Below are 27,229 nucleotides of genomic sequence, written 5' to 3'. Positions count from 1 at the left end.
TGCTGGTACCTGGCTGGATCCTGGCTGCATCCAGCAGTTCCTGGACTCTCCGGAGGATCTCATGCTGTAGGCCAGCTTCTGATACGCCCACCTGTAACAGTTCAAGGAAGTGCAGACTGTGACCTGGGCAGGAGCCTGCTAAATGGCATGAATTACCTGGCACAGGCCCAGGCCCACAGGACCGCTGGCACCTTCTGCTGGAAATGTGGAAGCCTTCCAGGGCCTGGTGGGGTCCAAGGTCAGGATGAAGCAGTGCGGCACCATAGCTGTGAGGGCAACCTCCCCAGGCCTCAGCCCAATCAGTGTGGCAGGGGTTGGGGGGAAACTGAAGCCCAAAGGGAAACCAGCACTAGCAACAGCTACAGTTTAGCAACTGTTTCCCGGTGCCAGGCTTCACCTGCACACCTCAGCCACTTCCCCATCAGGTGGGGCAGAAGAGAAGCCTGGGAGGCCAAGACACAAGGCAGTAGCAGCACGTGAGCCCCACAGTCCCTCAGCCTCCAGAGCCTGAGCGGCACAGCCTGTGACCCTCAGTGCCATCCAGTCCTTTCGGACCCTGGTGTCTACATCTGTCCAGGGAGGGGCAGGACAGTCTCACGGCAAAGAACACGAACTCTGGGGCCACACTGCTTTCTGCTGTGTGACCTTGGGCCAAATTTTTTTTTTTTTTTTTTTTTTGAGATGGAGTCTCGCTCAGTTGCCCAGGCTGGAGTGCAGTGGCGTGATCTCGGCTCACTGCAAGCTCCGCCTCCCGGGTTCACGCCATTCTCCTGCCTCAGCCTCCCAAGTAGCTGGGACTACAGGCGCCTGCCGCCATGCCCGGCTAATTTTTTGCATTTTTAGTAGAGACGGGGCTTCACCGTGTTAGCCAGGATGGTCTCGATCTCCTGACCTCGTGATCTGCCCGCCTCAGCCTCCCAAAGTGCTGGGATTACAGGCGTGAGCCACTGTGCCCGGCCGGGCCAAGTTATTGCCTTACTGGGTCTCATCTGAAAGATGATGATAATGATATGTACCCCACTAGGCTGTCAGAAGAATTCAGTGAGTTCGAATACAAAAAGTGCTTAAAATGGTGCCCAGCAGGTGCAGGTGCTACAAAGTTAGCTGGCACAGTGATGATAATTCTGTTTTGAAGAATAAGTGGATTAATGTGCTGTAAAGAGCTCAGCTTGTGCCCAGAAAGGAACAGGGGCTCAGGCAGTGCTGTGGCCACGACAGTCTGTGACACCATGGGGCAGGGCAGACGCTGGATCGGATAATCCCCAAGGGCCTGTCTTGTCCCTCCAGTCTGAAGATCTAGTCTGAGCAGGTCAGCAGGACCCACCTCCCCAGGATTTCCCAGTGAGACAGTGTGTAGGGCACACACAGGCATCTGGGGCAGAAGGGCAGGTGTTCTGGCCATCTGGAAGCAAGGTGGCCCTGGGCCATTAGGTAAGGACAGGCCTCACTGAGGACTACACAAGGAGCAGGTCAACCCCCGGCTGGTCAGGACAGCGGCCTTGCGCGCCCCTCCTCTCCCTGCGGACGGCTGCTGCCTACCTTGGCCAGGTCCCCGGGGCTCATTTGGCTCAGCAGGTCCAGTGAGAGGCGGTGGTGCGCAAAAATGGGCAGGTAGTGCTCAGCTGACAGCTCCTCCAGGAGAGCCACCAGCTGGCGCTCCATGCCCTCTTCCTGCAAGAAAGAAACATGTACCATGAGCGGGCAGGAAGAAAAGAACCCCCTGTTTACAACAGAAAATGAAGGGCTTGAATATACATAACCTAATACATAGAATGTACTCGGGATTTTTCCTACAAAAACTCATGTGTAGGCAGACAGAGAAAGATAGGCCCAGGGGTTCACTGCCGCTCTGTCTGCAAACCTGAAAATAGTAAGCAACTTGAACATCCATCAGGAGGGGTCTGTTTCAACCACCTCTCTCCCTGCAGGTGCTGGGCAGACAGTGGCTCCTGGCACAGGCTTTGCTCTACTGTGGGCAGGTCTCTGGCCCGCACAGCAGTGACCAGTGCCTTGTCACCCCCCTCACCAGAATGAACACTCCCTCTCTCTCACTTCTGTCTCCACTGGGGCTTGGCACAGGATCTGGCATGCTAGAGTCACCAGGAAGGTAACAAGAGGCAGAGCATGGTGGAGGCACCGCAGGTGCCTCTGGGAGGAGGTCCCCGGGGCTCCCTGGCCGGGGCAGGCACCAGCAGTCCTTACTTGCAGCTTCAAGGACAAGGGCTTCTGGTTCAAAAGCCGTTGATACTGAATCAGCCAGTAATTTTCCTGCCTCGTTTCACTTTTGGCTTCTAACTCCGTCTGCCAGGAATGAAGCAGGCAATGTTAGTTTCAAAACGGTAATAAAACCTGTAATAACAATGATGGTTGCTGGGCATGGTGGTTCACGCCTGTAATCCCAGCACTTTGGGAGGCCGAGGTGGGAGGATCACCTGAGGTCGGGAGTTCGACACCAACCTGACCAACACGGAGAAACCCCATCTCTACTAAAAATACAAAATGAGGCTGGGCGCAGTGACTCACGCCTGTAATCCCAGCTCTTTAGGAGGCTGAGGTGGGAAGATCACGAGGTCAGGAGATTGAGACCATCCTGGCTAAATGGTGAAACCCCGTCTCTGCTAAAAAATACAAAAAAAAAAAAAAAAAAAAATTAGCCAGGTGTGATAGCTGGCGCCTGTAGTGCCAGCTACTCGGGAGGCTGAGGCAGGAGAATGGCATGAACCCGGGAGGCGGAGCTTGCAGTGAGCCGAGATTGCATCACCACTGCACTCCAGCCTGGGCGACAGAGTGAGACTCTGTCCCAAAAAAAAAAAAAATTACAAAACTAGCAGGGCATGGTGGTGCATGCCTGTAATCCCAGCTACTCGGGAGATTGAGACAGGAGAATCTCTTGAACTGGGGAGGCGGAGGCTGCAGTGAGCTGAGATCGCACCACTGCACTCTAGCCTGGGCAACAAGAGCGAAACTCCGTCTCAAGAAAACAAAAACAAAAACAAAACAAAGAGTTATGAACTATGCTCCTCCGAGCGGGTGGACAGCACTTGGTACTTTTTTATTTTATTTCATTTCATTTCAGTTCATTTCATTTTTGAGATGGGCTCTTGCTCTGTCACCCAGGTTGAGTAGCTGGGACTACAGGTGTGCGCCACCACGCCTGGCTAATTATTGTATTTTTAGTAGAGACGGGGTTTTGCCATGTTGGCCAGGCTGGTCTCAAACTCCTGACCTCGTGATTCGTCCGCCTCGGCCTCCCAAAGTGTTGGGATTACAGGCGTGAGCCACTGTGACTGACTGGCACTTAGTATTTTACAGAGAACTTTCCCACCCGCTTATTGTCTATAGTTTAAACTATAGAAATGAGAAAAGCAGGAAGCATCATTCTCTCCATTTTACTGCTGAGACGAGCTCAGAGAAGGTAGCTGACCTGCCCGACGCCACACACCGGGTCAAGGCGAGCGCCTCAACCTGAGCTTCTGCCACCTGGTACCACACTCTGCCATTCCCTGTGGGAGGTACCCCCTCTGTCTGCCTGTGGGAGAGCAAGCATTACCCAGCCCGGGCTGCCTCCTGGGCCCAGGCAAGGAGGATACAGGTGCGAAGGACACCCTCAGCTTCTAGAGTGAGCTTCACTGTCTGACAGAGCTGAAAAATGATCAGTGTGCTATTGATCATGATTCTTTTTTTGTTTTGAGACAGAGTTTCACTCTTGTGACCCGGGCTGGAGTGCAATGGCACGATCTTGGCTCACCGCAACCTCCACCTCCCGGGCTCAAGTGATTCTCCTGCCTCAGCCTCCCAAGTAGCTGGGATTACAGGCACCCGCCACCACACCTTGCTAATTTTGTATTTTTAGTAGAGATGGGGTTTCTCCATGTTGGCCAGGCTGGTCCTGAACTCCCACCTTAGGTGATCCATCTGCCTTGGCCTCCCAAAGTGCTGGGATTACAGGTGTGTGCCATCGTGCCCGGCCTGAACATGATTCTTTTATTCCGCCATTCGATAACTCTTCGTTAAGTATTGTTCTAGGTGCTGAGAATACAGCAGCGAACAAACGATGCTGATAACGACCACAGTGACAACAGGCATAGCTGACGTGTTCACAGTACTATGTGCCAGACCATGCTGTGCACCTAAAGATGCCATTCATTAATCCTCACAACTCTTTGAAGGAGATTCTACCTCCCAGGTGAGGGAACTGAGGTTCAGGGTGATGAGTAACCTGCCCAGGGTGCGGCCAGGAATCAGATCCAGGCCTGTCTTACTCCAGAGCCCATGCTCAGAACAACGGAGCTGCTCCGTGAGGGCTGGCGTGACTGGGGAATGGGATCAGCGCAGGCGTTTCCCAATCCCTGCTGGGCCTGACTGCCCTTTGGGGGCCCCCCCGGACCTGGCCACGCCCACTGCTCCCTTCCGTCTGGGCTGCAGCCCCTCTCTTCCAGCGCCCAGGGGCCAGACGGGCTGTGTTCTGCTGGGTCGGTGCTTCCTCCTTTGGTGGTGACCCCCAAGGCCTACAAGGGCAGGAGCACCAGCCACAGCCCCTGGCTGCTACGGCACAGCGCCAAGCCACCATCTGCAAAGTAACCTGATGCATAGGAGATGGCAGTAGGGCACCGTGAGGAACAGGCAGCTTCCTCTGATGGGCACAGGCTTGTTCAGGCCTCCAGAAGAAGCTGGTCTCTTCTAAACCTGCACAGGGCCCGGCCTAGAACGCAGCTCAGAGGGCGTCTGGTGCATTCACGGCGACACAGGATGGTGGGCCTGGCCTTTGTCCTCATTGCTTGGGTTCCCACTGGGTCTAGAGGAGACACTCTCAAGGGGGCCTCTGCCACACTGAAAATGTGCCAGTGTCAAACCCACCAGGGGACAGGGGACGGCTGGGCCACTCCTACCAAAAACTTATCAAACGGCCTGCCCTGGACACAGCGAGTCCTGTCTGGAGTGAATGCTCATGGCTGTTCCTGAATACTCGACTACAAAGGCAGTCGGAGAGCATCACCTAGAAAAGTTTAAAAACCAGAAGTAATCCACATACTCAACAATAGGGGCCAAGCACAGTCTTGAAAAAGGACATCAAGGAATAGTTTAATGACTTGAAAAGAAATGTGGAGAAACAGGCTGCTCGAAAAGGGTATGTACCATGTCACGTTTAAAAGGCACACACATGAATAGCTATGAAGATGCATCACAATGTTTGGAAAATATGCATCAGAACAGCAGGAGAGGCTGGGCGTGGTGGCTCATGCCTGTAAAACCAGCACTTTTGGAGGCCAAGGCAGACAGATCATTTGAGCCTAGGAGTTGGAGACCAGCCTGGGCAACACGGCGAAACCCCATCTCTACGAAAAATAAAAAAAATTAGCCAGGCATGGTGGCACATGCCTGTAGTCCCAGCTACTCAGGAGGCTGAGGTGGGAGGATCGCTTGAGCCCAGGAAGTCAAGGCTGCAGTGAGCTGAGATTGCACCACTGCACTCCAACCTGGGCGACAGAGAGAGACCCTGTCTCAAACAAACAAACAAACAAACAAACAAACAAAAAATGGCAGGAGATAACGCTTGGAAATGCAATTATTTTCCTTTGTACTTTCCAGTTTTTCTTTGATGAACAACTCTTACTTGAATAACAGATGTTTCTAAAAATGGCAAGTCTGTTAAAGAAAAGTAAACGCATGCGTGACGCTCAGCACAGAAGCCAAACACATACCAGGATTTCCCGGAGCTCTTCCTCTCGCTGCTGCTTCTCTTTGAGCAGCTGCTGGAGCAGGGAGCTGAGGGCCCAGCGCTGCTCCGAGATCATCTCCTGCAAACAAGACCACACCCCACACCACCGTGAGCTGGCGTCAGCGCAGGAGTCCCGCGGTGGCAGGATGGAGAAGGGCCTGGCCTCCTGCTCACCCGGTTCTCTGCCCAACGCCTCCAGGCTGAGCTGGGGGACAAAGCTAAGAGGCCCTTCTGCCCCCCTTCCCCTAAGCCTGCATCTCTCTTCCTTGTGAGGTTGTCAGGCATGGGATCCTGGTGACTGATGACAATGGGATGGTAAGAAACATCAAACAAAAGAAATGACAAGCCACCAGTGCCTGCCTTGGTCTCCCAGACAACAGAGCACAGGGGCAGAAGCAAATGGCAGGGAAGGGTGTGGGGCCCCACACAAATGGAGGTGCGTGCAAACCAGAGCCTGGGGTCCCTGCTCCACTCCCACACCTGCTCTTGGAAACCCCATGGGGGCCCCGACAGCCAGACTAGGGCACCCGCCAGGCACGATGGCTGCAGCTTCTCTGAGAGCAGCCCCAGTCCTCTCATCTCTGAAGATCATTTCAAGGCTCACAAAGGGCTTTCCCTTGTTAGCTCAGCCTTCTCCGATGGCCTGATGGCACAGGCTGGGCCTGGAGGACCGCTGTGATCTTACGGAGTAGGGGAAGAAGGCCTGGAGGGGCAGAGGCCTGCCTAAGGGCACACAGCACACCTGCGGTGCACCTGAGACCAGGGATCCAGACCCCAGACCCCTCACTGCACTGAGGTGTCCATGGGACAGCTGGAGACTTCTCCACTGAGAACAGACACAGGGACAGTGACAGACCGAAGGCTCTGCTCAAACTCTTGGCACGGGCACATGTCCTCACACACCACCCCATCCAGCCCTCCGTCTGCAGCTGGAGAGGCTGAGGTTCAGAGAGGGGAAAGGGCTGCCCCTCCTCCCCAACCTGCCAAGGTTGCACAGCAGGGTTGTGCCAGGCCACACCCGGCTCCCAGGCATCCAGTCCAGGAGGCCAGCTGCCAGTCCCCGCTGCCCTCTCATCTGTGTGGGCAGGACCCCAGGCTGGAGCCCCAGAGATGCTGCCTGCAGGGAATTACACAGATGCGGCTGGGCCCTCTGCTCCAGACATCCTGGGACACCCAAAAGCTCCAGCCCTGGAGGATGCCTGCCCAAGGGCCTAAAGCACGGCCTAGAGAGAGAGACAGGAGCTCAGCGGTGGGCCCGCACCCAGCACAGGAAACGCAGTGATGGAGATGGAGTGGGGGAGCCTTGGCAATGAAACCCTCCTTCCTCTGACCCTCCTGCCTCGCAACAGGCTGACCACCTCTAACCCTGGCCTGCGCTGGGCCTTCTGGGGCTGGGGGGTGTCCTCTGGTGTCACAGCCACAGAGGAGCTCTGCCCTCTGCTGGAGAAGCCCTTGACTCCCAGGGGCTGGAGAGCAGCTGCCAGGGGCTGGGAGGGAGCACCAGGTGGGGGTCTCACCACGTGAAGGAGGGCAGGGGCAGGGAGCCCTACATACCTGGAGTGTCTCTGTGTCCAGGGACTTCCTCTTTAACTCCAGCTGTGTCAGCTGCAATAACTCAGTTTCTATTAACTTAATCTAAACAGAAGACGAGACAGGGTTTTTTTTTTTTACTCACATTAACCACAGTTCAGTTTTGTGCTGCTACTCTCTGGTGACCAAGTGGGGTCTAAGAAGGCTTTCTGGGGGGCTGGGGAGGCTCTGGAATGAGGTGAACCTGTAGGCCTGGGAACCTCATCAAGGGGCTTGAACAAGAATTCGTTCCTTCATGGCCTTGCGTTCCTGGGGTCATGAACGTGTTTGTCATGGCCAACACTGTTTACCAAGAGCCCAGCACAGGATCTGTCCTAGAGTGGGCACAGGATAAAGGCTTGTGCAATGGAGAGGGGGCTTTCCTTGGGATTCAGGCCAGAGTGAGGCATAGACAGAACTATCACCCAGCCTCCTGCTGGTCAAGTTCTCTTGTCCCTCTCGTCGCTGTTGCAGGGGAGAGCAGAGGGTAACGGAAGTGACTAACAATGGTAACACTAGCTGGTATGTCTGGAGCACTTGCTGTGTGTTAGGCCTGTGCTGCACACTTGATGTGTAATATTTCATCAATTCTCTGACTGTTAGGAGGTATTATTGCCTCTATTTTACAGACAAGAAAACAAAGGCTCAGAGAGGTTAAGTCACTTGCCCAAGGACACAGAGCAGGTAAGTGAGAGATCCCTTTCTCTGGGATGCCCCAGCTCAGGGTTTGAAGGGCAACAGCTGACCTGGTCGAAACCATCTGCAGTGAGGATGTGGGGGGCCCTTGCACACTCTCCAGGGTGTGTCTAGGGGATTTTAGCCCTGGGCGGCAGGGGAGGGGGAGGTCAGACGCCACAGCCGGTACTTCTCTATCCTGTGCCCATGACCCAGTGACCCTCATCCCTGAGTCCCTATGACACCACCAACCCCTGGTCAGAGGAATGAGCTTCATGTCCGGCAATGTGGAATTGAACTTAAAGAGGGAAATTAATAAGGTAAATTGGTCCAAAAGAAAAAAAGAAGAAAGAAAAATAGAGAAAGAAAGAAAAAAACCATGCAAAAATGCAAACTTCAGTGTGCTGAACATGATGCAGGAGCGCTCCCATAGCCTGACGTCCACCTCAGCCCCAGTCCCAGCCCCACTCCACAGGCGGTGGCCACCAAGCCACATAGGTGGGCTTGCCCAAGGACAGCCTGAAGGTCAGCAGCCGGCCTAGGGGGGATCTTGTCACGTGAGGGAGGGTCTAGGAGGAGGACTTCCTCCTCCGGGGCCAAGGTCACTTTTCAGCAGGTGTCAGGACCACTGTGGCTCACAGCCCCACCTACCCTCTTCTGGGGAAAATACCACATGCTCCCAAGATGCCTCTGTCGGTCTGGGCTGTAAGAGCGCCGGGGCCTGCACTGGCTGCTTTTCCTAGTGGGGAAGTCCTGCCGGGAGCACTGACAGCACAGGCAGCCAGAGTAGTCAAAGCCACACATCAGCACCGCCCTCCCTGGCCCAGGCGTGGTGGAGACCTGAACAGGCCACGCTCACTGGCAAGACCCTTGCCAGACCCCAGAATAGGAGGCCTCCAGGCACCCTCCCAGCAGCCCTGACACAAGGCTGGGAGCAAAGGGAGGTTCTGAGGGCAAGGCCTCGACCTCTTGCTGGGCTAGCAAGCCAAGGAGCTGGGGTTCAAACCGCAACTGCTATGACCTGCCGGCCTGGAGGGCTACTCTGCAAGTCTCTGAGAGGGCAGGTCCAAGGACCACGGCCCCAGCGCTCACCTGGCTCCTGATCTGCCGATGCATCAGGTCTTTCTTCACTTGGAGTGCCTCGAACGCAGCCTTCTGCATCGCACTCTGCAACACAGACCACCAGCCCTCAGCAGGGGCCGTGCCCACATCTTTCCCTGCAGCCCCATCTCTGTGAAAAGCAAAAGCTGTGTACAGAGCACCTTAATGGATGGGTTTTCATCTGAGAGAGAGAGATTTCACCTCACTTGTGTAAACCTCAAAATGATATTAGGGGCTCATTTCGGGCTGGCCTCTACTTGATGCACGTCCGGCATCATGCCCTGAATTTCCACCGCAGTGGACTGTGTGGGTGCTTTTACTGCCCCGTTTCACAGATGGGGAAAGTGACACTGAGAGGCATGAATCAGCGGCGCTGGGACACACACCAAGCCTATCCAGCTCCCGAGCCCCACTTAACCACAAGGCAGATGCCTCCTCTGAGAAACGGAGAATTTTCCTCAGACAAGCTCCACAGACACTAAGTCAAACCATTTTAGAACAGAGATTGAAATTAGGCAGAAAGGAGCAGGGTGGGATGACAAACACGCAGAGGACAGGCGAGAAAGGGGAGGGAAGAAGGGAGGCAGTGGCGAGACTCCCACGAGGCTGCAGGAAAGAGCTGAACAGGCCAGTGGCTCACGTCTGTAATCTCAGCACTTTGGGAGGCCGAGGCAGGAGGACTGCTTGAGCCCAGGAGTTTGAGACCAGCCTGGGCAACACAAGGAGACTCTGTCTCTACAAAAAATCAAAAAAATTAGCTGGGCATGGTGGCCCTATAGTCTCAGCTACTCAGGAGGCAAAGGTGGGAGGATTGTTTGAGCCAAGGAGTTTGAGGTTGCAGTGAACTGTGATCACATCACTTTACTCATCCTGGGCAACAGAGCAAGAACTTGTCTTTAAACAAAAAAAAAAAGAAAAAAAGGAAAATAAAAAGCTAAACAGGCCAGGCGTGGTGTCTCATGACTGTAAACCCAGCACTTTGGGAGGCCAAGGCGGGTGGATCAACTGAGGTCAGGAGTTTGAGACCAGCCTGGCCAATGTGGCAAAACCCTGTCTCTACTAAAAATACAAAAATTAGTTGGGTGTGGTAGTGGGTGCCTGTAATTCTAGCTACTTGGGAGGCTGAGGCAGGAGAATCGCTTGAACCTGGGAGACAGAGGTTGCAGTGAGCTGAGATCACGCCACTGCACTCCAGCCTAGGGAACAAGAGGGAAACTCCATCTCAAAAAAAGAAAACAAAAACACTCAACAGAGTAATGTGGACACTGAAGGGGAGGAGGTCACGGGGGCCCTTCGTTTCATCCACTCAAGGGCCCTGCCAGGCACCTCCTGAGCACCGCAGAGGTGGAAGAGCAGACAGCAGCACAGCAGGTCTAGACATGAGAAGAGGCCAGAGGTCCCACAGCGTCCTCTGTGGCCTGACCTCCATGGTGTGGTCACCATCACCTCCTGCCACTTAAGTCCTTCCAATGGAGCCTTCTACACAGGATGGAGGTAGGAGCCTCCCAGGGAGCAGGTGGAGGTGCTTCTGTGGATTTTAATGACCAGAAGACCATCCCCCGGGTCCCCCCTCGGCCTCTCTCTACCCCTCACCCTGATCACTTGTACACTTCTATGGTCACAAACCTCTGGGGCCTCACACACTGTCTAGGAAGGGCTCTGTGTAGAGCTCGGTGCTCTGTCCTGGCTCCTGAACCTCCCTCCTGAGCCCCCACCCTCAGGCCCTGGGCAAGGACTCACCTCCTGCAGGATCTGGCTGATGGCTTTGTTCTGATCCATTTGCTGCCACGACAGAATCTGCTGGAATCGTTCATCCATTTCGGCCATGCTGCCAGAAAGACAAGAGATTCATTCATTCTTGGAATGTTTCCTGAGCACCTACTATGTGCCAGGCCCCTTGGAGGAGATCAAGATAACCCATTTCTTCACTGGATCATACTCATGGAGTACCTGCTGGGAGCCGGGCCCTGGGTGGGGCACAGACATGGAGTCTGTCTGAATCCCACTCCCTGGAGGGGAGGGGATCGAGTTGGGAGCTGGGAGAGAGACGCTTCCAGGTCCTCTCACCCAACCCTCCACCAGAATCCCCTCCACAGCACCCCCCCCGAAATGGATGCCTGGCCTCTGCCCAGCCACCTCCATGGGTGGGGAGCTCCTGACTCCCAAGGGTGGTAAGCCACCGAAGTGTGACAAAACTGTCCTTCCTGGCATTTTCACCCTGGGCAGGAAGCAGGGAGCAGCCCTTGATTTGGGCACAAGAACCTGCAGCCTCAAGTATGTCTGTGCTTTGGTACCATCTTGGTTTTTTTTTTTTTGAGATGGAATCTTACTCTGTTACCCAGGCTGGAGTGCAGTGCAGTGGTATGATCTTGGCTCACTGCAGCCTCTACCTGCCAGGTTCAAGCAATTATCCTGCCTCAGCCTCCCAAGTAGCTGGGATTATAGGCGCCCACTGCCACGTTTGGTTATTTTTTTGTATTTTTAGTAGAGACGGGGTTTTACCATGTGGGCCAGGCTGCTCTCAAACTCCTGACCTCAGGTGATCCACCCACCTCGGCCTCCCAAAGTGCTGGGATTACAGGTGTGAGCCACTGCGCCCAGCCACCATCTTGGTTTTGTTTATTTCATAATAGCAATTATTTTTTTTCCAGTGAGGTCCCTGCTTCACAACAATAGCAAGTATTTATTGGACCTGTATGCACTAGACATCATGCTCATTAACACTCATCAAATTCTCCACCAACTCTACGGGTAGGTACTATGATTTATCTGATAAGGAATTGGAAGCCCAGGGAAGGAAAGAGACTCCCCAGAGGCCTCACGGTTAGTAAGGAGAAGTGGGACCTGGATCCAGGTCTGTTTGACCCCTGTGCTTGCAACGCCTAAGCACAGTGTCATGTATCAGGAAACGGGCGAGAAATTCCCACATCTGCAGGGACCCAGAGGAGGCTGGCACAGTTCAGGTGCCCTGGAGGGTGGCAGCTGTGCCAGCCACCTGTATGGGAGGAGAAACAGGGCATCCAGGGCTGCTGGCCTGTCCCCGTCTGGGGATCCTGAGCACGGACTGAGTTTTCCCCGCTGGCTCTGCTGGGTGCCTGTGGAACCTCCAACAAACCCACAGTGCCACAGTGAGCACAGGGAGCCGGACCCCAGAGCGGCCATCAGCATGAAAGCAAACCTTTTGCTTATCCCTCCAGGACATCCCAGTCCCAACCGTGGGAGTCCTCAGACACTAACGAGTGTACCCCAGTCAAGAGCACACCCCTCCCCTCTGCTGGGCTCAAATCCTGGCTCCACCGCCTGCTGGCTGTGCTTCCTTGGGTGTGTTATACAGTTTCTCAGAACCTGAGTTGCAATTGTAAAATGGGGTTAATAACAATACAGTCCATCCTAGAATCAATCAGCGACTGCGGTTCATCGCTTAGCTGAGTGCCTGCCACACAGGAAGTGCACAAGAAATGGGAGTGACTGTTACTACTTTAACACAGCCCAATGCTGAATCATGGATCCAGCTAGAAAACTCAGGAAGAGCAGCCATCACTTGCCCCTAATGGCAGATAGGAGGCTGGGGTAGACCAGGGCAGGAGGTTTAGTTCCTAGCTCTCATCCCACGGTCTTGGGCCCTGAGCCAGCTCCCCCAACTCCCTCACCTGGGACTCCTCTTCCTTACCTTACCTGGAACAGGCCTGCTGGACCAAGGTCTGCCTCTGAGATTCATAGGCCATCTGGATGAGCCGGTTCTTACAGCTCTCAGTCAGCATCTGCTGCATGGCGGCTGCGGGAACATGAGGTGGGGACAGCTGAGTGGGGTGGCTGTTCCTGGGGCACTTGGGCAGGGATGCAGCAGGGATTTCCACGGGAACTGAGGAAGGGGCCTCCTTGAGGCCTCACCTGGTTACCTACCTGAGAGTCACCTTAAAAAACCCTTTTTTCTTTTTTCTTTTTGAGATAGAGTCTCATCTGTCGCCCAGGCTGGGGTGCAGTGGCGCGATCTCGGCTCACTGCAAGCTCTGCCTCCTGGGTTCACCCCATTCTCCTGCCTCAGCCTCCCGAGTAGCTGGGACTACAGGGGCCTGCCACCACACCCAGCTAGTTTTTTGTATCATTAATAGAGACAGGGTTTCACCATGTTAGCCAGGATGGTCTCGATCTCTTGACCTCGTGATCCACCCGCCTCGGCCTCCCAAAGTGCTGGGATTACAGGTGTGAGCCATTGCGCCCAGCCTGTTCTTTTTAATTATAAAAGCAACATATGCTTGGAAGGCTAATTGTAAAACACTGAATAGCACATACATAAAATCTGTGATCTTGTCATCCAGAAATATTATTCCATTTTGATATATATTCTTCCAGTCAATTTTTATGCATTTAGGAATTTAAAAAATTAAAATAGGCCAGGCGTGGTGGCCCATGCCTATAATCCCGGCACTTTGGGAAGCTGAGGCAGGTGGATCACTGAGGTCAGGAGTTCGAGACCAGCCTGGCCAAGATGGCAAAACTGTGTCTCTACTAAAAATACAAAAATTAGCTGGGCATGGTGGCAGGTGCCTGTAATCTCAGCTACTTGGGAGTCTAAGGCAGGAGAATCGCTTGAATCCAGGAGGCAGAGGTTGCAGCGAGCTGAGATCATGCCACTGCACTCCAGCATGGGCAACAGAGCGAGACCCTATCTCAAAAAAAAGAAAAAAAAAAAGAAAAATCAAAAAATTAAAATAAAAGAATTGAAAGAAGGGACTAGAATAGATATTTGTACACACAAATTTGTAGCATTATTCATAACAGTCAAAAAGTGGAAACAGCCCAAATACCCATTGATAGATGAATGGATAAAGAAAATGTAGAGACTGGACGTGGCAGTTCACACCTGTAATCTAAGCACTTATGGGAGACCAAGGTGGGACGACTGCTTGAGCCCAGGAGTTTGAGACCGGCCTGGGCAACAGAGTGAGACCCTATCTCTTAAAAAAAAGAAAAAAATTAGCCAGGTGAGGTGTCGTGTGTCTGTAGTCCCAACTACTTGGGAAGCTGTAGTGGGAGGATTACTTGAGCCCAGGAGGTGGAGGCTGCAGTGAGCATGTTCACACCACTGCACTCCAGCCTGGTGACAGAGCAAGGAAAAAAAAGAAAGAAAGAAAGAAAGAAAGAAAATGTGGCATATACAGGCAATGCAACATTATTTAGTATTGAAAAGGAAGAACATTTTTCCCTGGTGGGCTTGTGTTTAGAAACAAAGAAATAGAAAAAAAAAAAAAGGGAAAGAAATTCAAACACATGCTACAACATGGATGAACCTGAGGACATCATGCTAAGTGAAATACGGTAGACACAAAAGGAGAAATATTGTATGATTCCACATATAGGAGGTACTTATAACAGTCAAATCCATACACAGAAAGGAGAATGTTGATTCCCAGGGGCTGACGGGAAGGGCCATGGGGAGTTAGTGTTTACTAGGGACAGTTTCAGTTGAGGAAGATGAAAAAGTTCTGGCGATAGGTGGTGCTGGCAGTTGTACAACAATAATGCCACAGAACTAACCTATTTTAAAATGAAGGCCGGGCACAGTGGCTCACGCATGTAATCCCAGCACTTCAGGAGGTCGAGGCAGGTGGATCACTTGAGGTCAGGAGTTTAAGACCAGCCTGGCCAACGTGGCAAAACCCCGTCTCTACTAAAAATACAAAAATTAGCCTGGTGTGGCAGTGTGCATCTGTGATCCCAGCTATTCAGAGGCTGAGGCAGAGAATTGCTTAAACCTGGGAGGCGGAGGTTGCAGTGAGCCAAGATCACACCACTGTACCACTGCCTGAGCGACAGAGCGAGACTTTGTCTCAAAACATAAATAAAATAAAATAAAGTGATTAAGATGGTAAATTTTACATGATGCATATTTTACAATTAAAAAAAATGAAAATGGTATCATCCCACGTCCCACTTTTTATGAACACTCCCCGTGAGAACATGTTAATGGGATGCTAACACCAGAGCGCCACAGCACATGGGTCACCAACATTTATTTAAATAATCCTCTATTTGGGAACATTTGGACTTTCTTTTTGTTTTTTTGAGAAACAGTCTCACTGTGTTACCCAGGCTGAAGTGCAGTAGCGTGATCACAGCTCACTGTAGCCTTGAACTCCTGGGCTCACGTGATCCTCCAGCCTCGGCTTCCTAAACCACTGGGATTACAGGCATGAGCCCCCACACCTGGCCCATTTCCTCCATTTTGTAGCTAAGAAAACCAAGGCTTGGAAAAGTTGGGGAGCAGTAACGTCCCTAAGGTCACATGGTGGGTGTCTGAACTGGGACTCTGAATCCACGTCTAGGCTGACTCCAGAGCCTGTGCTCCATGGTGGGACTTGACTGCCCCTCTCGAGGGCCAACACTCAATGCCCCCTCCATGCATGGCCAACAGAGGGAAGGCCATCTACCCTGCCAGCCCGGCCAGCAGGCAGCGTGCTCACGAGCTCCCCATCCCGAAACTCACAGGCAACCTCACGTCGCCGCAGGTTCTCAGTCTCCTCCTGGGTTATGGACATCAACTGTTCCATTCTTATTCTAGAAAAAAATCCGTCCATTCATTCAGCAAATTTAACATTTCCAACAGGAAATCCCAGCAGATGAACACCACCTCCTCCAGGAAGGCCTCCTTGATTTGGCAACCTACACCTGGATGGGGTCTCTGGATGCCTAACACATCACAAGCAACCCTTGGGGCCCTGTTCGCCTTCAGCCTGTAGTTCGAATATCTTGTGTAAAAAGATGGACACTCCCTTAGAAAATGGGCAAAGGAAACAAATAGCCAATGCTGAAATTCAAGTGATCAATAAACATCTGGAAAGATGCTTAACATTACTGGTAACTAAAGAAAGTAAAACCTTTTCACCTACTAGGTTGGTTGAGATGAAGAAAACTGGTAACTGCTGGTGCTGGTGAAGGTGATGATGGTGGAGAAATGTGCACTTTCCTAGCCTGCTGAGAGGAGTGTCAACTGACAGAATGTTTTTGGGAAGGTAAGCTAGCACCTAGCAAAATGTCCTTTAAATATTTCCTTCACAAATAGTCATATGGCCGGGTGCGGTGGCTCACACCTGTAATCCCAGCACTTTGGGAGCCTGAGGCGGGCGGATGACTTGAGGTCAGGAGTTTGAGACCAGCCTGGCCAACATGGTGAAACCCCATCTCTACTAAAAATACAAAATCAGCCGGGTCTGGTGGCACCGCGTCTGTAGTCCCAGCTACTCGGGATGCTGAGGCAGGAGAATCGCTTGAACTAGGGAGTTAGAGGTTGCAGTGAGCCGAGATCGTGCCACTGCACTCCAGCCTGGGTGACAGAGTGAGACTCGGTCTCAAAAAAAAAAAGAAAAAAAAAGTTGCTGGGCGCAGTGGCTCACGCCTGTAATCCCAGCACTTTAGGAGGCCGAGGTGGGCAGATCATGAGGTCAGGAGATTGAGACCATCCTGGCTAACACCGTGAAACCCTGTCTCTACTAAAAATACAAAAAAAAATTAGCTGGGCATGGTGGTGGGTGCCTGTAGTCCCAGATACTCAGGAGGCTGAGGCAGGAGAATGGTGTGAACATGGGAGGCGGAGCTTGCAGTGAGCTGAGACTGTGCCACTGCACTCCAGCCTGGGTGACAAAGCAAGACTCCATCTCAAAAAAAAAAAAAGATATACGAAAAATTCTGCTTTAAATATAGCCTGTCACTTTTTCCATTAGCAATATGTTAGGTTTTCCCTTAATGAGGAATATTATTCAATAAGACATTTAATGGCTGCAGGTTATTCCTCCATACATAATTTATGTAACTAAATAATTTTTCTTTCCAGAAATGTAGATTTCTTTTCTGAATTTTTTTTTTTTTCCTGGAACCACAGGCGCCTGCCACCACTCCTGGCTAAGTTTTGATTTTTAGTAGAGACAGGGTTTTGCCATTTTGGCCAGGATGGTCTCGAACTCCTGACCTCAAGTGATCTGCCCACCTCGGTCTCCCAAAGTGCTGGATTACAGATGTGAGCCACTGCGCCTGGCCTTAACTTTTTATACTAGGAATACAGTTGGACATTATAAATATAGCCTTATTCATGTCTCTGAATGTTTTTCAGGAGTTTACATATGTTTTAATGAACTTGAAGGGAATGATTCTTTGTAATTAAATATCCTCTAAAGAGGTGAATCTCCTTATAGCTTTAGGGAAATGTCCTGGCACAATCCTCTGGAGAATCACAAGACATTCCCTCCTCAAAGCTGCCCTCCTTGGCTGGGGTGCGGCGGCTCATGCCTGTAATCCCAGCACTTTGGGAGGCCGAGGAGAGCGGATCATGAGGTCAGAAGATCGAGACTATCCTGGCCAACATGGTGAAACCCCATCTCTACTAAAATACAAAAAATTAGCTGGGCGTGGTGGTGCATGCCTGTAGTCCCAGCTATTAGGGAGGCTGAGGCAGGGGAATCGCTTGGACCTGGGCAGCGGGAGTTGCAGTGAGCTGAGATTGCGCCACTGCACTCCAGCCTGGCAACAGTGCAAGACTCCATCTAAAACAAACAAACAAACAAACAAACAAACAAACAAACAAACAAACTGCCCTCCCCTGGAAGAACACTTACCTTTCATTTTCCAGCGATTTCAAAATCTCGGAGCTTTTCTTTTGTCTGTGGAGAAAATCATGAAAGGTCCTGGCAGTCCCCAGCAGGCCTGTTTCCTGTCTCACTGCCCTGGCTGTGCGGACGGGTGTAGGAAATGGGCTGGGGGCACCTTAGCTCTACTAGCTGGGAGCTCTGGGTTCTTAGCCAGTTACTGAAATCACTCAAGTCCCAGGTTTCCTCACCTAAGAAATTAGAAGAATAAAAAAACCCAGCCAGGCACGGTGGCTCACATCTGTAATCCCAGCACTTTGGGAGGCTGAAGTGGATAGATCACTTGAGGTCAGGAGTTCGAGACCAGCCTGGTCAACATGGAGAAACCCAGTCTCTACAAAAATTAGCCAGGTGTGGTGGCTGTGGTCTGAAGAGCAGAGCAGGAAATGGGATATCTGAGAGCTGAGCCTGTAGTCCCAGCTCCTTGGGAGGCTGAGGCAAGAGAATTCCCTGAACTGGGAGGAGGAGGTTGTAGTGAGCCGAGATCACACCACTGCACTCCAGCCTCAGTGACAGAGTAAGACTCTGTCTCAAACAAAACAAAACACAAACAACCCAGCTTCTTGGTGAATTTGTAGAGTTAATGAGGAAATAGATGTAACAAGCTGGCACATAAGAAGCACCCAACAAGTGACCAGTTACCTGAACTCATGCAGGTACTGTGAAACTGACAGGTGATGGAGAAACAAGTGATTCAGGGTTAGAAAAAGGAGGCCTGGAAGCAGCAGGGCATATGGCTAGAGCCTGTTTCTGGAATGGTCCTGCAATGGACCCCCTCACTAGACTTCTTAGGCTTCTCTGGCACCATGTCTCCCCAGCCCCATCAAGATCTGCTCTCAGTAGCTCCTACCTTGCATAGAGTTTGTTAAGGCAAATCTCACTACAGGTGAATAGCTGACCTCAGTTCAACGGGTTACGTAGAACCCAAAATACTGGAGCAGATGTGATCCCAACTATCGAGTCAAACCCACTCACTTTATAGATGGGAAGCTTGGGACCCAGTGGGGAAGCACTTGCCTGAGGCCACAGGTCCAATCTGGTAGCAGTCTCATGCTAAGAAACCAGACTTTGTAATGCCTGGGTCAGATTCTTTTCTCTGTACGCTGGTGCCAGCTGAAGCACCCAGACTGGATCCTGACAAGGGAAGCCCAGGGCAAGAGCAGAGGTGGTGACGGAAAAACACACTCCTCCTGGCTCCTCAGGGGACTGCCTGGGGAAGGACTCTGGGGCTGGGGCCGAGGAGCAGAGCCCAACCTCTGATTCTCCTGCAGCAGCTTCTGGATCCGGCTGGAGATGTTCTGTTCTGTCTGCTTCAGCTGCTCCTGTAGCCGCTGCCGCTCTGCGTCGAGGTGGCGCTGGCGCTCACTCAGGCCCTGCTCCAGCCGGGACTGCTCCTGCAGCAGGGGGTGGGGGTCCTGAGCCCCTGGGACCCCCTCAGATGCTGTGAAGGGTACTGACTGGGGTTAGGAGGCTGTCTTTCCACCCCGCCTTGCCAGTCCTTTCTGTGTGGCTGCGGGCCAGCTCCTCCTGGCAGGCCTCAGAGTGTCCATCTGCACATGGGGAGGCTGGCCTGGGTGATCCGTAAGGGCCCTCCCAGGTGCTGAGGGACAGAAGGAAGTGACAGCTTCATCCCACTGCCTTTCCACACTCCAGGGACCTCGCCCCAAGCCAGGAGGCCACTGGCGGGGGGGTGCAGCCAGGCTGGACCCTAGCAGGCAGTTCACAAACCTCCTTGACCGTCTGAAGGATCTCATCCTTCTGGCTGCTGCTCTGCTGAAGGAGCTGGGCGTGCTCCCGCTGCCCCAGTTCCAGGCGCCGTTCGAACTCGAGTTTCTCCAGCATCTTCTGTTCCTGCAAGACACAGATCCTGGTGACTGTCAGCACAGGCCCTGGGGGAGTTAGGACACAGAAGTAGGGAGAATCCACCCCTTAACACCGACAGTGCAGGTTCCAGGTCTTCATGCTGAGCAACCCCCACTCCCCTCCTTCCAGGGCCCAACTGTAATAAAATAAGCTGTTAACAGAAGAGGCTGGTGGTCTAGAGCCTGGGGCTGGGCTCAACCCCTCGGAGCCTCAGTCTCTGCACCTGTCACATGGATGCTCTACCACCCACCCGAGGCACGTGAGGATGCAGCAGACCGTGCATCTAAGGGGAAGGCATTACTGTGACCTCTAATTCTGAGCTGGGAAGAAGTCATTTTCTCAAATATTTTCTGAGTTGATTTGAGATCTTTAATGAGAAAAGAGTGACAGAAGGGTAAAGGCATTTTCTTACCTTCCTCTTCTCATAGTCTGAGAACCTGTTCTGGGAGGAAAAAAAGACAGTGGTCAAGAGAGGCTGGCAGCAGTGGTTCTCCCTGGCATGGGCACCAGGAACCCCTGGGTGGCCTGATGTTATACAGACTCTGGCCCACCCCAGACTACTGCCTCAGAATGGTGGGGTCAGGGGATGAGGGGATCCGTATTGATCAAGGCCATCAGGTGGTTCCAGTGGACACCTGATGAGAACCCGTGGGCTGCCACTGTGTGCGTGACACCATAGGAGGAGGCTCTTCAAGACAGTTCTGGGATGCAGCCCTGAGCAGGGATGATGGTCTGAAGAACAGAGCAGGAAATGGGATATCTGATGCCCATGGATGTCTGCGTAACACACCTACAGTCCACCAAAATATTCACAATGCACAAAGGTGTGGGGACAACTTCATGTAGAATTATTCAAAAGAGCAAAAACACTGGAAATAACTCACACATCTATCAGCATCTGTACGTAAGTCATGCTGCATCCATATAGTGGACTATTACACAACTGCCAATGGGGAGAATGTGTGTGATCCCTCACCTGTGTGTAGCACGATTCTACTTTTGCAAAAACATCATCAAGAAAACTCAACTTTCAGCATACGTGTGTATGTATTGAGTCAAAGGTCAGGAAAGACAGTCATTAATCAGTCAACGATGACTACCTCCAGGCAACGGGAGTGCAGGGTGGAAGGGCTGACATTCACTTGGTTTGTAATTGTCTGTATTGTTTAAATTTATTATAAGGAGCAGGTATATTGTTGGAGCAACATTTATTATAAGGAGCAATTCTATTATTGATGTTTAATTAATTATTGATGTAATTAAACATCAATACATACATACACAAGAGTTAGGTTTTTTTTTTTTTGAGACGGAGTTTCGCTCTTGTTGCCCAGGCTGGAGTGCAGTGGCACAATCTTGGCTCACTGCAACCTCCACCTCCTGGGTTCAAGCAATTCTCCTGCCTCAGCCTCCTGAGTAGCTGGGAAAACAGGCACCCACCATCACACCCGGCTGATTTTTTGTATTTTTAATAGAGACCAGACTGGCCAGCATGGTGAAACCCCATCTCTACTAACAAAATGCAAAACTTATCCAGGCGTGGTGGCGGGCACCTGTAATCCAAGCTACTCGGGAGGTTAAGGCAGGAGAATCACTTGAACCTGAGAGGCAGAGGTTGCAGTGAGCTAAGGTCATGCCACTGCACTCCAGCCTGGGCCACAGAGTGAGACTGTCTCAAAAAGAAAAAAGGAAACAATTCTATCATCCTTGAAAATTCCCTCATGCCACTTCATCATCAAGTCCTCTTCCCACTCCAGCCACTGGCAACTACCTATCTGCTTCCTTTTTTTGTTTTGAGTTTTCTTTTTCTTTTTTGAGACAGGGTCTAGCTCTGTTACCCAGGGTGGGGTGCAGTGGCGTAATCTTGGCTCACTGCAAACTCCAACCTCCTGGGCTTAAGCCATCCTCCCACCTTAGTCTCCCTAGTAGCTGGGGCCACAGGCACGTGCCACCATGCCTGGCTAATTTTTTTGTATTTTTTGTAGAGACAGGGTCTCGCCACATTGCCCAGGCTGGTGTTTATTGAGTTTTCTTTTTAAACATAAGAATGGAAATAGACTAGCCCATCCTGTTCTGCAATCTGCCCTTTTCACTAATCCATGCATCCCGGCGAGTCGAGGCTCAAATACTCCATCTCATGGTGTGCACATGACCCAGGGGCAGCCTCTTCCCACCGACAAACATTTGGGGGGCATCCAATACTACAAATAAGGGTGCAATAAACACTCTTGCAAATGTCTCCTCGTGTAAGCATTTCTCTTGGGTATACATTGAGAAGCAGAACTTCTGGATCACGGGCTGTGCCCATGAAAATTTTTGACATCTGGAGGGTGTGGTGGTTCACACTTGTAATCCCAGCACTTTGGGAGGCCAAGGTGGGCAGATCACTTGAGGTCAGGAGTTTGTGACCAGCCTGGCCAACATGGTGAAACCCCGTCTCTACTAAAAATACAAAATTAGCCAGGCATGGTGGTGCATGCCTGTAATACCAGCTACTTGGAAGGCTGAAGCAGGAGAATCGCTTGAACCCGGGAGGTGGAGGTTGCAGTGAGCCGAGATTGCACCACTGCACTCCAGCCTGAGCAACAGAGTGAGACTCTGTCTCAAAAAAAAAAAAAAAAAAAAAATTTTTTTTGACATCTACTGTCAAATTATCCTCCAAAGTAGTGATATCAATTTTCACTCCCAAGAGCAGTTTATGAGGACACCTGTTTCCCACACTCTGGCCAACAGAAATTGTCATGTCAAAATGTGTGCCAATCTCGAGGAAGGAAATGGTATTTCAATGTTGTTTTAACTTACATGCCTCTCCTCTGATTACCAGCAAAGTTGGCATTTTTAAATGTTTGTTTGTTGAGGTGGAGTCTCACTCTGTCACCTGGACAGGCTGGAGTGCAGTGGCGCAATCTCGGCTCACTTCAACTGCTGCCTCCTGAATTCAAGTGATGCTTGTGCCTCAGCCTCCCGAGTAGCTGCGATTACATGTGCACGCCACCATGCCTGGCTAAGTTTTGCATTTTCAGTAGAGACAGGGTTTTACTACATTGACCAAGCTGGTCTCAAACTCCTGGCCTCAAGTGATCCACCTGCCTCGGCCTTCCAATATTTTTTCTATTGGGATGGTTTTCTTCTTACTGATTGGAAAGAGTTCTTTCTACGTTCAATCTATGAATCCTTTAGCAAGTGACTATGTTGCAAATATTTTCTGAGAATGTGAACTGGCACAATTTTCCCATACAGCCTTCTCCTCCCTCTCTAATTCTTGTTGAACTATAAAATAATAATAATAAAATCCCAGGGCCGGGCGCGGTGGCTCAAGCCTGTAATCCCAGTACTTTGGGAGGCCGAGACGGGTGGATCACGAGGTCAGGAGATTGAGACCATGCTGGCGAACATGGTGAAACCCCGTCTCTACTAAAAAAAACACAAAAAACTAGCCAGGCGAGGTGGCGGGCGCCTGTAGTCCCAGCTACTCGGGAGGCTGAGCCAGGAAAATGGCGTGAACCTGGGAGGCGGAGCTTGCAGTGAGCTGAGATCTGGCCACTACACTCCAGCCTGGGCGACAGAGTGAGACTCTGTCTCAAAAAAAAATAAAAATAAAAATAAAAATAATAATAATAATAATAATAATAATAATACAATCCCAAAAGCATTCCCAGCAGCAGTGGAAAATGGGAAAGGGTGGCATCTAGGAACCAGAGATTAAGAGTCACTGAAAGATATGAAGCCAAATTCCTGGCAGCTGACACTCCTGCCCGGTGATGGCCTCCCCTATCTACCATCCAGCAGAGGACCCTGGATCGTGAGCCTTGGGGATGGGGGCAGAGGGTACACCCAGGCTAATGTGACAAACCCTTTGAGCTTCCTCCTCCATGTCATCCTGTGCTAGCTTATCGCCAGAACCTGACAGGGCCAGCCAGTCACTGGTGCTCACACATGTGCCTGTCTGACTCCTTCACTAGACCCAGAGCATGGTGGGTGTGTGTTCCAGACAGTGAGTGGCATTTGGTTCAGAAGTATTTGCTGAGAGATAGCAATGAATATTGCAGACACAATCCCTATTCTCACAAAGCTTCATCCAGCACGGGAGACAGACATGAGACAGATCATTTCCCAGAGTTCCTCATCAATTTAGCACTGTGATAAGTGCTACCAAGGAACCATGCAGGGCACTCTGAGAACACACAACAGGAGACCTGACCTGGATTGGAGCTTCTCAGAGGATGTAATGTTTAAACTGAGAACTGAGCATGGTGGCTCATGCCTATAATCCCAGCGCTTTGGGAGTCTGAGGCGGGAGGATCACTTGAGCCCGGGAGGTTGAGGCTGCAGTGAGCTATGATCGCACCTCTGCACTCCAGCCTGGGCGACAGAGCAAGACCCTGTCTCAAAAAAAGGGGGGAAAAAAAAAAGAACTGGAGGATAAGACAAGTGAGTGAGGAGATTCCAGACAGAGGGAGCTGCTTATTCAAAGGCCCTGAAGAGGGAAGTGTCGTGGTTAGTTCAGGGAACAGAGAGCAGCAGGGAACAGCTTGTGCCTGGCAAGCTGGTGGGATGAGGCTGCCACAGCAGGCCTTGAAAAAGCAGTTCAACTTGTCGGGAGGCCAGTTCTAGTTCTATGGAGGAATCCGGGAGCTGCAGCTCTGAACCACGCAGCCCCCTTCCATTCCCAGCTCCCTCAACATGCACATGCACGCACATGCACATGCACGCACATGCACATGCATGCACACGCACGTCCACGGACACGCACACATACATACACATGCGTGCAGCAGGCTGGCTTGTCTTACCTGCCACTCTAATTCCTCCCTTGAGAATCTGTCCGTGGGCCCATCGGGGCTGTCCCGAGAGTTCTCGGTTCCATCTTGCTCCAGAACAGGCAGCAAGTACTGAGAAGGGGGGTAGTATTCCAGCCCTGACTCTGTAAGAGAGGAGACACAAGCTGACCAGGAGGGAGGAGACAGCTGAGGTACCCGGAGACACCCGCTCCCACTGCCAGGGCAGCCGGCCCCGCCCTGACTCAGCCACTGCTCTCCTCTTCCCTAGCCTGGGCGCTCTGTGGTTTTCACCGGTCCTAGCCCTGGGCCTGGAATGTGGCAGGGGCTCAGTAAATGTCAGCAGAGTGAGTCAATGGGTACTGGCTACAGCTTCCACCCAAGTCAGAATGAGGTGATGAAAAAGCCTGAGATAAGAAGTGAAACCTGGGTCCTAGATCCAGCTCTACCAATAATTCCCTGAATGTGAGACCTTGGGCAAGATGCTTTCCTTCTCTGGCCATGTATTGTTTTGTCTGTAAAACTCCAAAGGGTTCATACCTTAGACCTACTTCCTATTTGGCTGTTTGTCTTTTTCCTATTGATTTGTAGGTGTTCTTCATATATTATAGTTAATAACCTTAGGTCTATAATATGTCGTAACTATCTTCTTCCAGGTGACAACTGGTCTTCTAACTTTGATAATGGTGTCCTTCCAGGGTAAACAAGTTGTAAGTTTTGATGTACTCAGAGTTATCATTTTCCCCTCATGGGAAGGATACCGTCAGGTCACAAGAAATGCTAAAAATGGGCAGAATACATATGAAAAATATCCACAGAATCAAGGAAGTGACATTAGAATAATAATGGGCTCTCTTGTTATCCGTCCAATTAGCAGAGTCTTTAAGATAATACTGCGTGTTACGCAGGTTGTGAAGGGGGAGAAAGGTCCTCTCAGCCACTCCTCATGGGATGGACACAGGTGGGACCTCTTCCCAGGGCACCCTAGGGTGCTCATGCCCTCTCACTCACCCTAGGGGAAAGTGCACACAGTGACAGAGAGGTGTCAGTTCAAATGTTCAGAACAGCAGGAAACTGGAAATGCCCTCCGTGTTCACCACAGGGATGGCTACGAAGCTACTGGCACCACCACATGAAATCCTGTGACCAGTTCAAGGGGATATTCAAACCGTATTATGAGACCAGAAAAAACCCAAGACTTTTCTTGAGAGAAAAAAAAGCAAGGCATAGAATCACATCATATGATATCTTTCATGGTTTCTTTAATGTCTATTTTTATTTTTATTTATTTATTTTCATTTTTTGAGATGGAGTCTTGCTCTGCCACCGGGCTGGAGCGCAGTGGTGCAATCTCTGCTCACTGTAACCTCTGTCTCCCGGGTTCAAGCGATTCTCCTGCCTCAGCCTCCCAAGTAGCTGGGATTATAGGCATGCACTACCACGCCCAGTTAATTTTGCATTTTTAGTAGAGACAGGGTTTTGGCATGTTGGTCAGGCTGGTCTCGAACTCCTGACCTCAGGAGATCCGCCCATCTTGGTCTCCCAAAGTTACGGGATTACAGGCATGAGCCACCACACCCAGTCTCTTTAATGTTTTTAAAAAGGTCAAAAAACAAATTATATATATATATATATATATATATATATACTTCTACATAGTTTAGGTAAATTGAAAAATTATTTCTTGGCCAGGCATGGTGGCTCACGCCTGTAATCCCAGCACTTTGGGAGGCTGAGGCAGGTGGATCACGAGGTCAGGAGTTCAAGACCAGCCTGACCAACATTTAGTACACTATTTTTGTACTAAAAATACAAAAATTAGCCGCGTGGTGGCACACGCCTGTATTCCCAGCTACTCAGGAGGTTGAGGCAGGAGAATCGCTTGAACTTGGGAGGCGGAGGTTGCAGTGAGCCAAGATTGCGCCACTGCACTCCAGCCTGGGTGACACCGAGACTCTGTCTCAAAAAATAAAAAAATTAAAAAAATTATTTCTTGCTGGGCGTGATGGCTCAGGCCTGTAATCCCAGCACTTTGGGAGGTCGAGGCGGGTGGATCACCTTAGGTCAAGAATACGAGACCAGCCTGGTGAACATGGCGAAACCCTGTCTCTACTAAAAATACAAAAATTAGCCAGGCGTGGTGGCAGGCGCCTGTAATCCCAGCTACTCAGAAGGCTGAGACGGGAGCATCACTTCAACCCGGAGGGACGGAGGCTGCAGTGGGCCAAGATCTTGCCACTGCACTCCAGCCTGGGTGACAGAGTGAGACTCTATCTCAAAAAAAAAAAAAAAAAAGAAAAAAGAAAAAAGAAAAATTACTTCTCAAGCTGTGTAGTAGGTAAACATACGTTCACTCCTTTATTCTTTATGACTAGCATATATCTAAATATTGCATAATTTCATTTTTTTTTTCTTTTTTTTTGAGAAGGAGTCTCACTCTATCATCCAGGCTGGAGAGCAGTGGCGTTCATTCCACCTCCCTTGAACTCCACCTCCTGGGTTCAAGCAATTCTCCTGCCTTAGCCTCGTGAGTAGCTGGGACTATGGGTGCCCACCACCGTGCATTTTGTATCTTTAGTAGAGACGGGGTTTCATGTTGGCCACGCTGGTCTGGAACTCCTGACCTCAAGTGATCCACCCGCCTGGGCCTCCCAAAGTGCTGGGATTACAGGCGTGAGCCACCATGCCCAGTCAAAATCTTTTTTTTTTTTTTTTGAGACAGAGTTTTGCTTTTGTTGTCCAGGCTGGAGTGCAATGGCACATTCTTGGCTCACTGCAACCTTCACCTCCCGGGTTCAAGTGATTCTCCTGCCTCAGCCTCCTGAGTAGCTGAGATTACAGGCGTGCGTCACTACGCTCAGTTAGTTTTTGTATTTTCAGTAGAG

At 51.1% G+C, this 27,229-nt stretch overlaps 1 protein-coding gene across 4 annotated transcripts in view; it reads right to left on the bottom strand.

The window, feature by feature from the left end:
• LRSAM1 (leucine rich repeat and sterile alpha motif containing 1) overlaps positions 1-27,229 on the bottom strand; it is a 55,548-nt gene that overhangs the window by 6,037 nt on the left and 22,282 nt on the right. For 3 of the 4 annotated variants that reach the window (XM_010367842.2, XM_010367843.2, XM_030920239.1), the window contains 14 exons: positions 24,360-24,490; positions 19,979-20,008; positions 19,432-19,554; positions 18,958-19,097; positions 17,674-17,718; positions 15,552-15,622; positions 12,740-12,839; positions 10,805-10,892; positions 9,056-9,130; positions 7,274-7,354; positions 5,703-5,798; positions 2,203-2,301; positions 1,540-1,671; positions 10-91 (listed from right to left, as the gene is read on the bottom strand). In XM_010367842.2, the coding sequence (XP_010366144.1) occupies positions 10-91; positions 1,540-1,671; positions 2,203-2,301; positions 5,703-5,798; positions 7,274-7,354; positions 9,056-9,130; positions 10,805-10,892; positions 12,740-12,839; positions 15,552-15,622; positions 17,674-17,718; positions 18,958-19,097; positions 19,432-19,554; positions 19,979-20,008; positions 24,360-24,490 (1,293 nt within the window). The remainder of the gene's footprint in view (positions 1-9; positions 92-1,539; positions 1,672-2,202; positions 2,302-5,702; positions 5,799-7,273; positions 7,355-9,055; positions 9,131-10,804; positions 10,893-12,739; positions 12,840-15,551; positions 15,623-17,673; positions 17,719-18,957; positions 19,098-19,431; positions 19,555-19,978; positions 20,009-24,359; positions 24,491-27,229) is intronic. The other variant, XM_030920240.1, reaches the window with a different exon arrangement.

Source organism: Rhinopithecus roxellana, chromosome 16, assembly GCF_007565055.1.
Source record: "Rhinopithecus roxellana isolate Shanxi Qingling chromosome 16, ASM756505v1, whole genome shotgun sequence".
In the NCBI taxonomy this organism is placed as follows: Eukaryota; Metazoa; Chordata; class Mammalia; order Primates; family Cercopithecidae; genus Rhinopithecus; species Rhinopithecus roxellana.
This window is presented reverse-complemented; position numbering and strand designations above follow the sequence as displayed.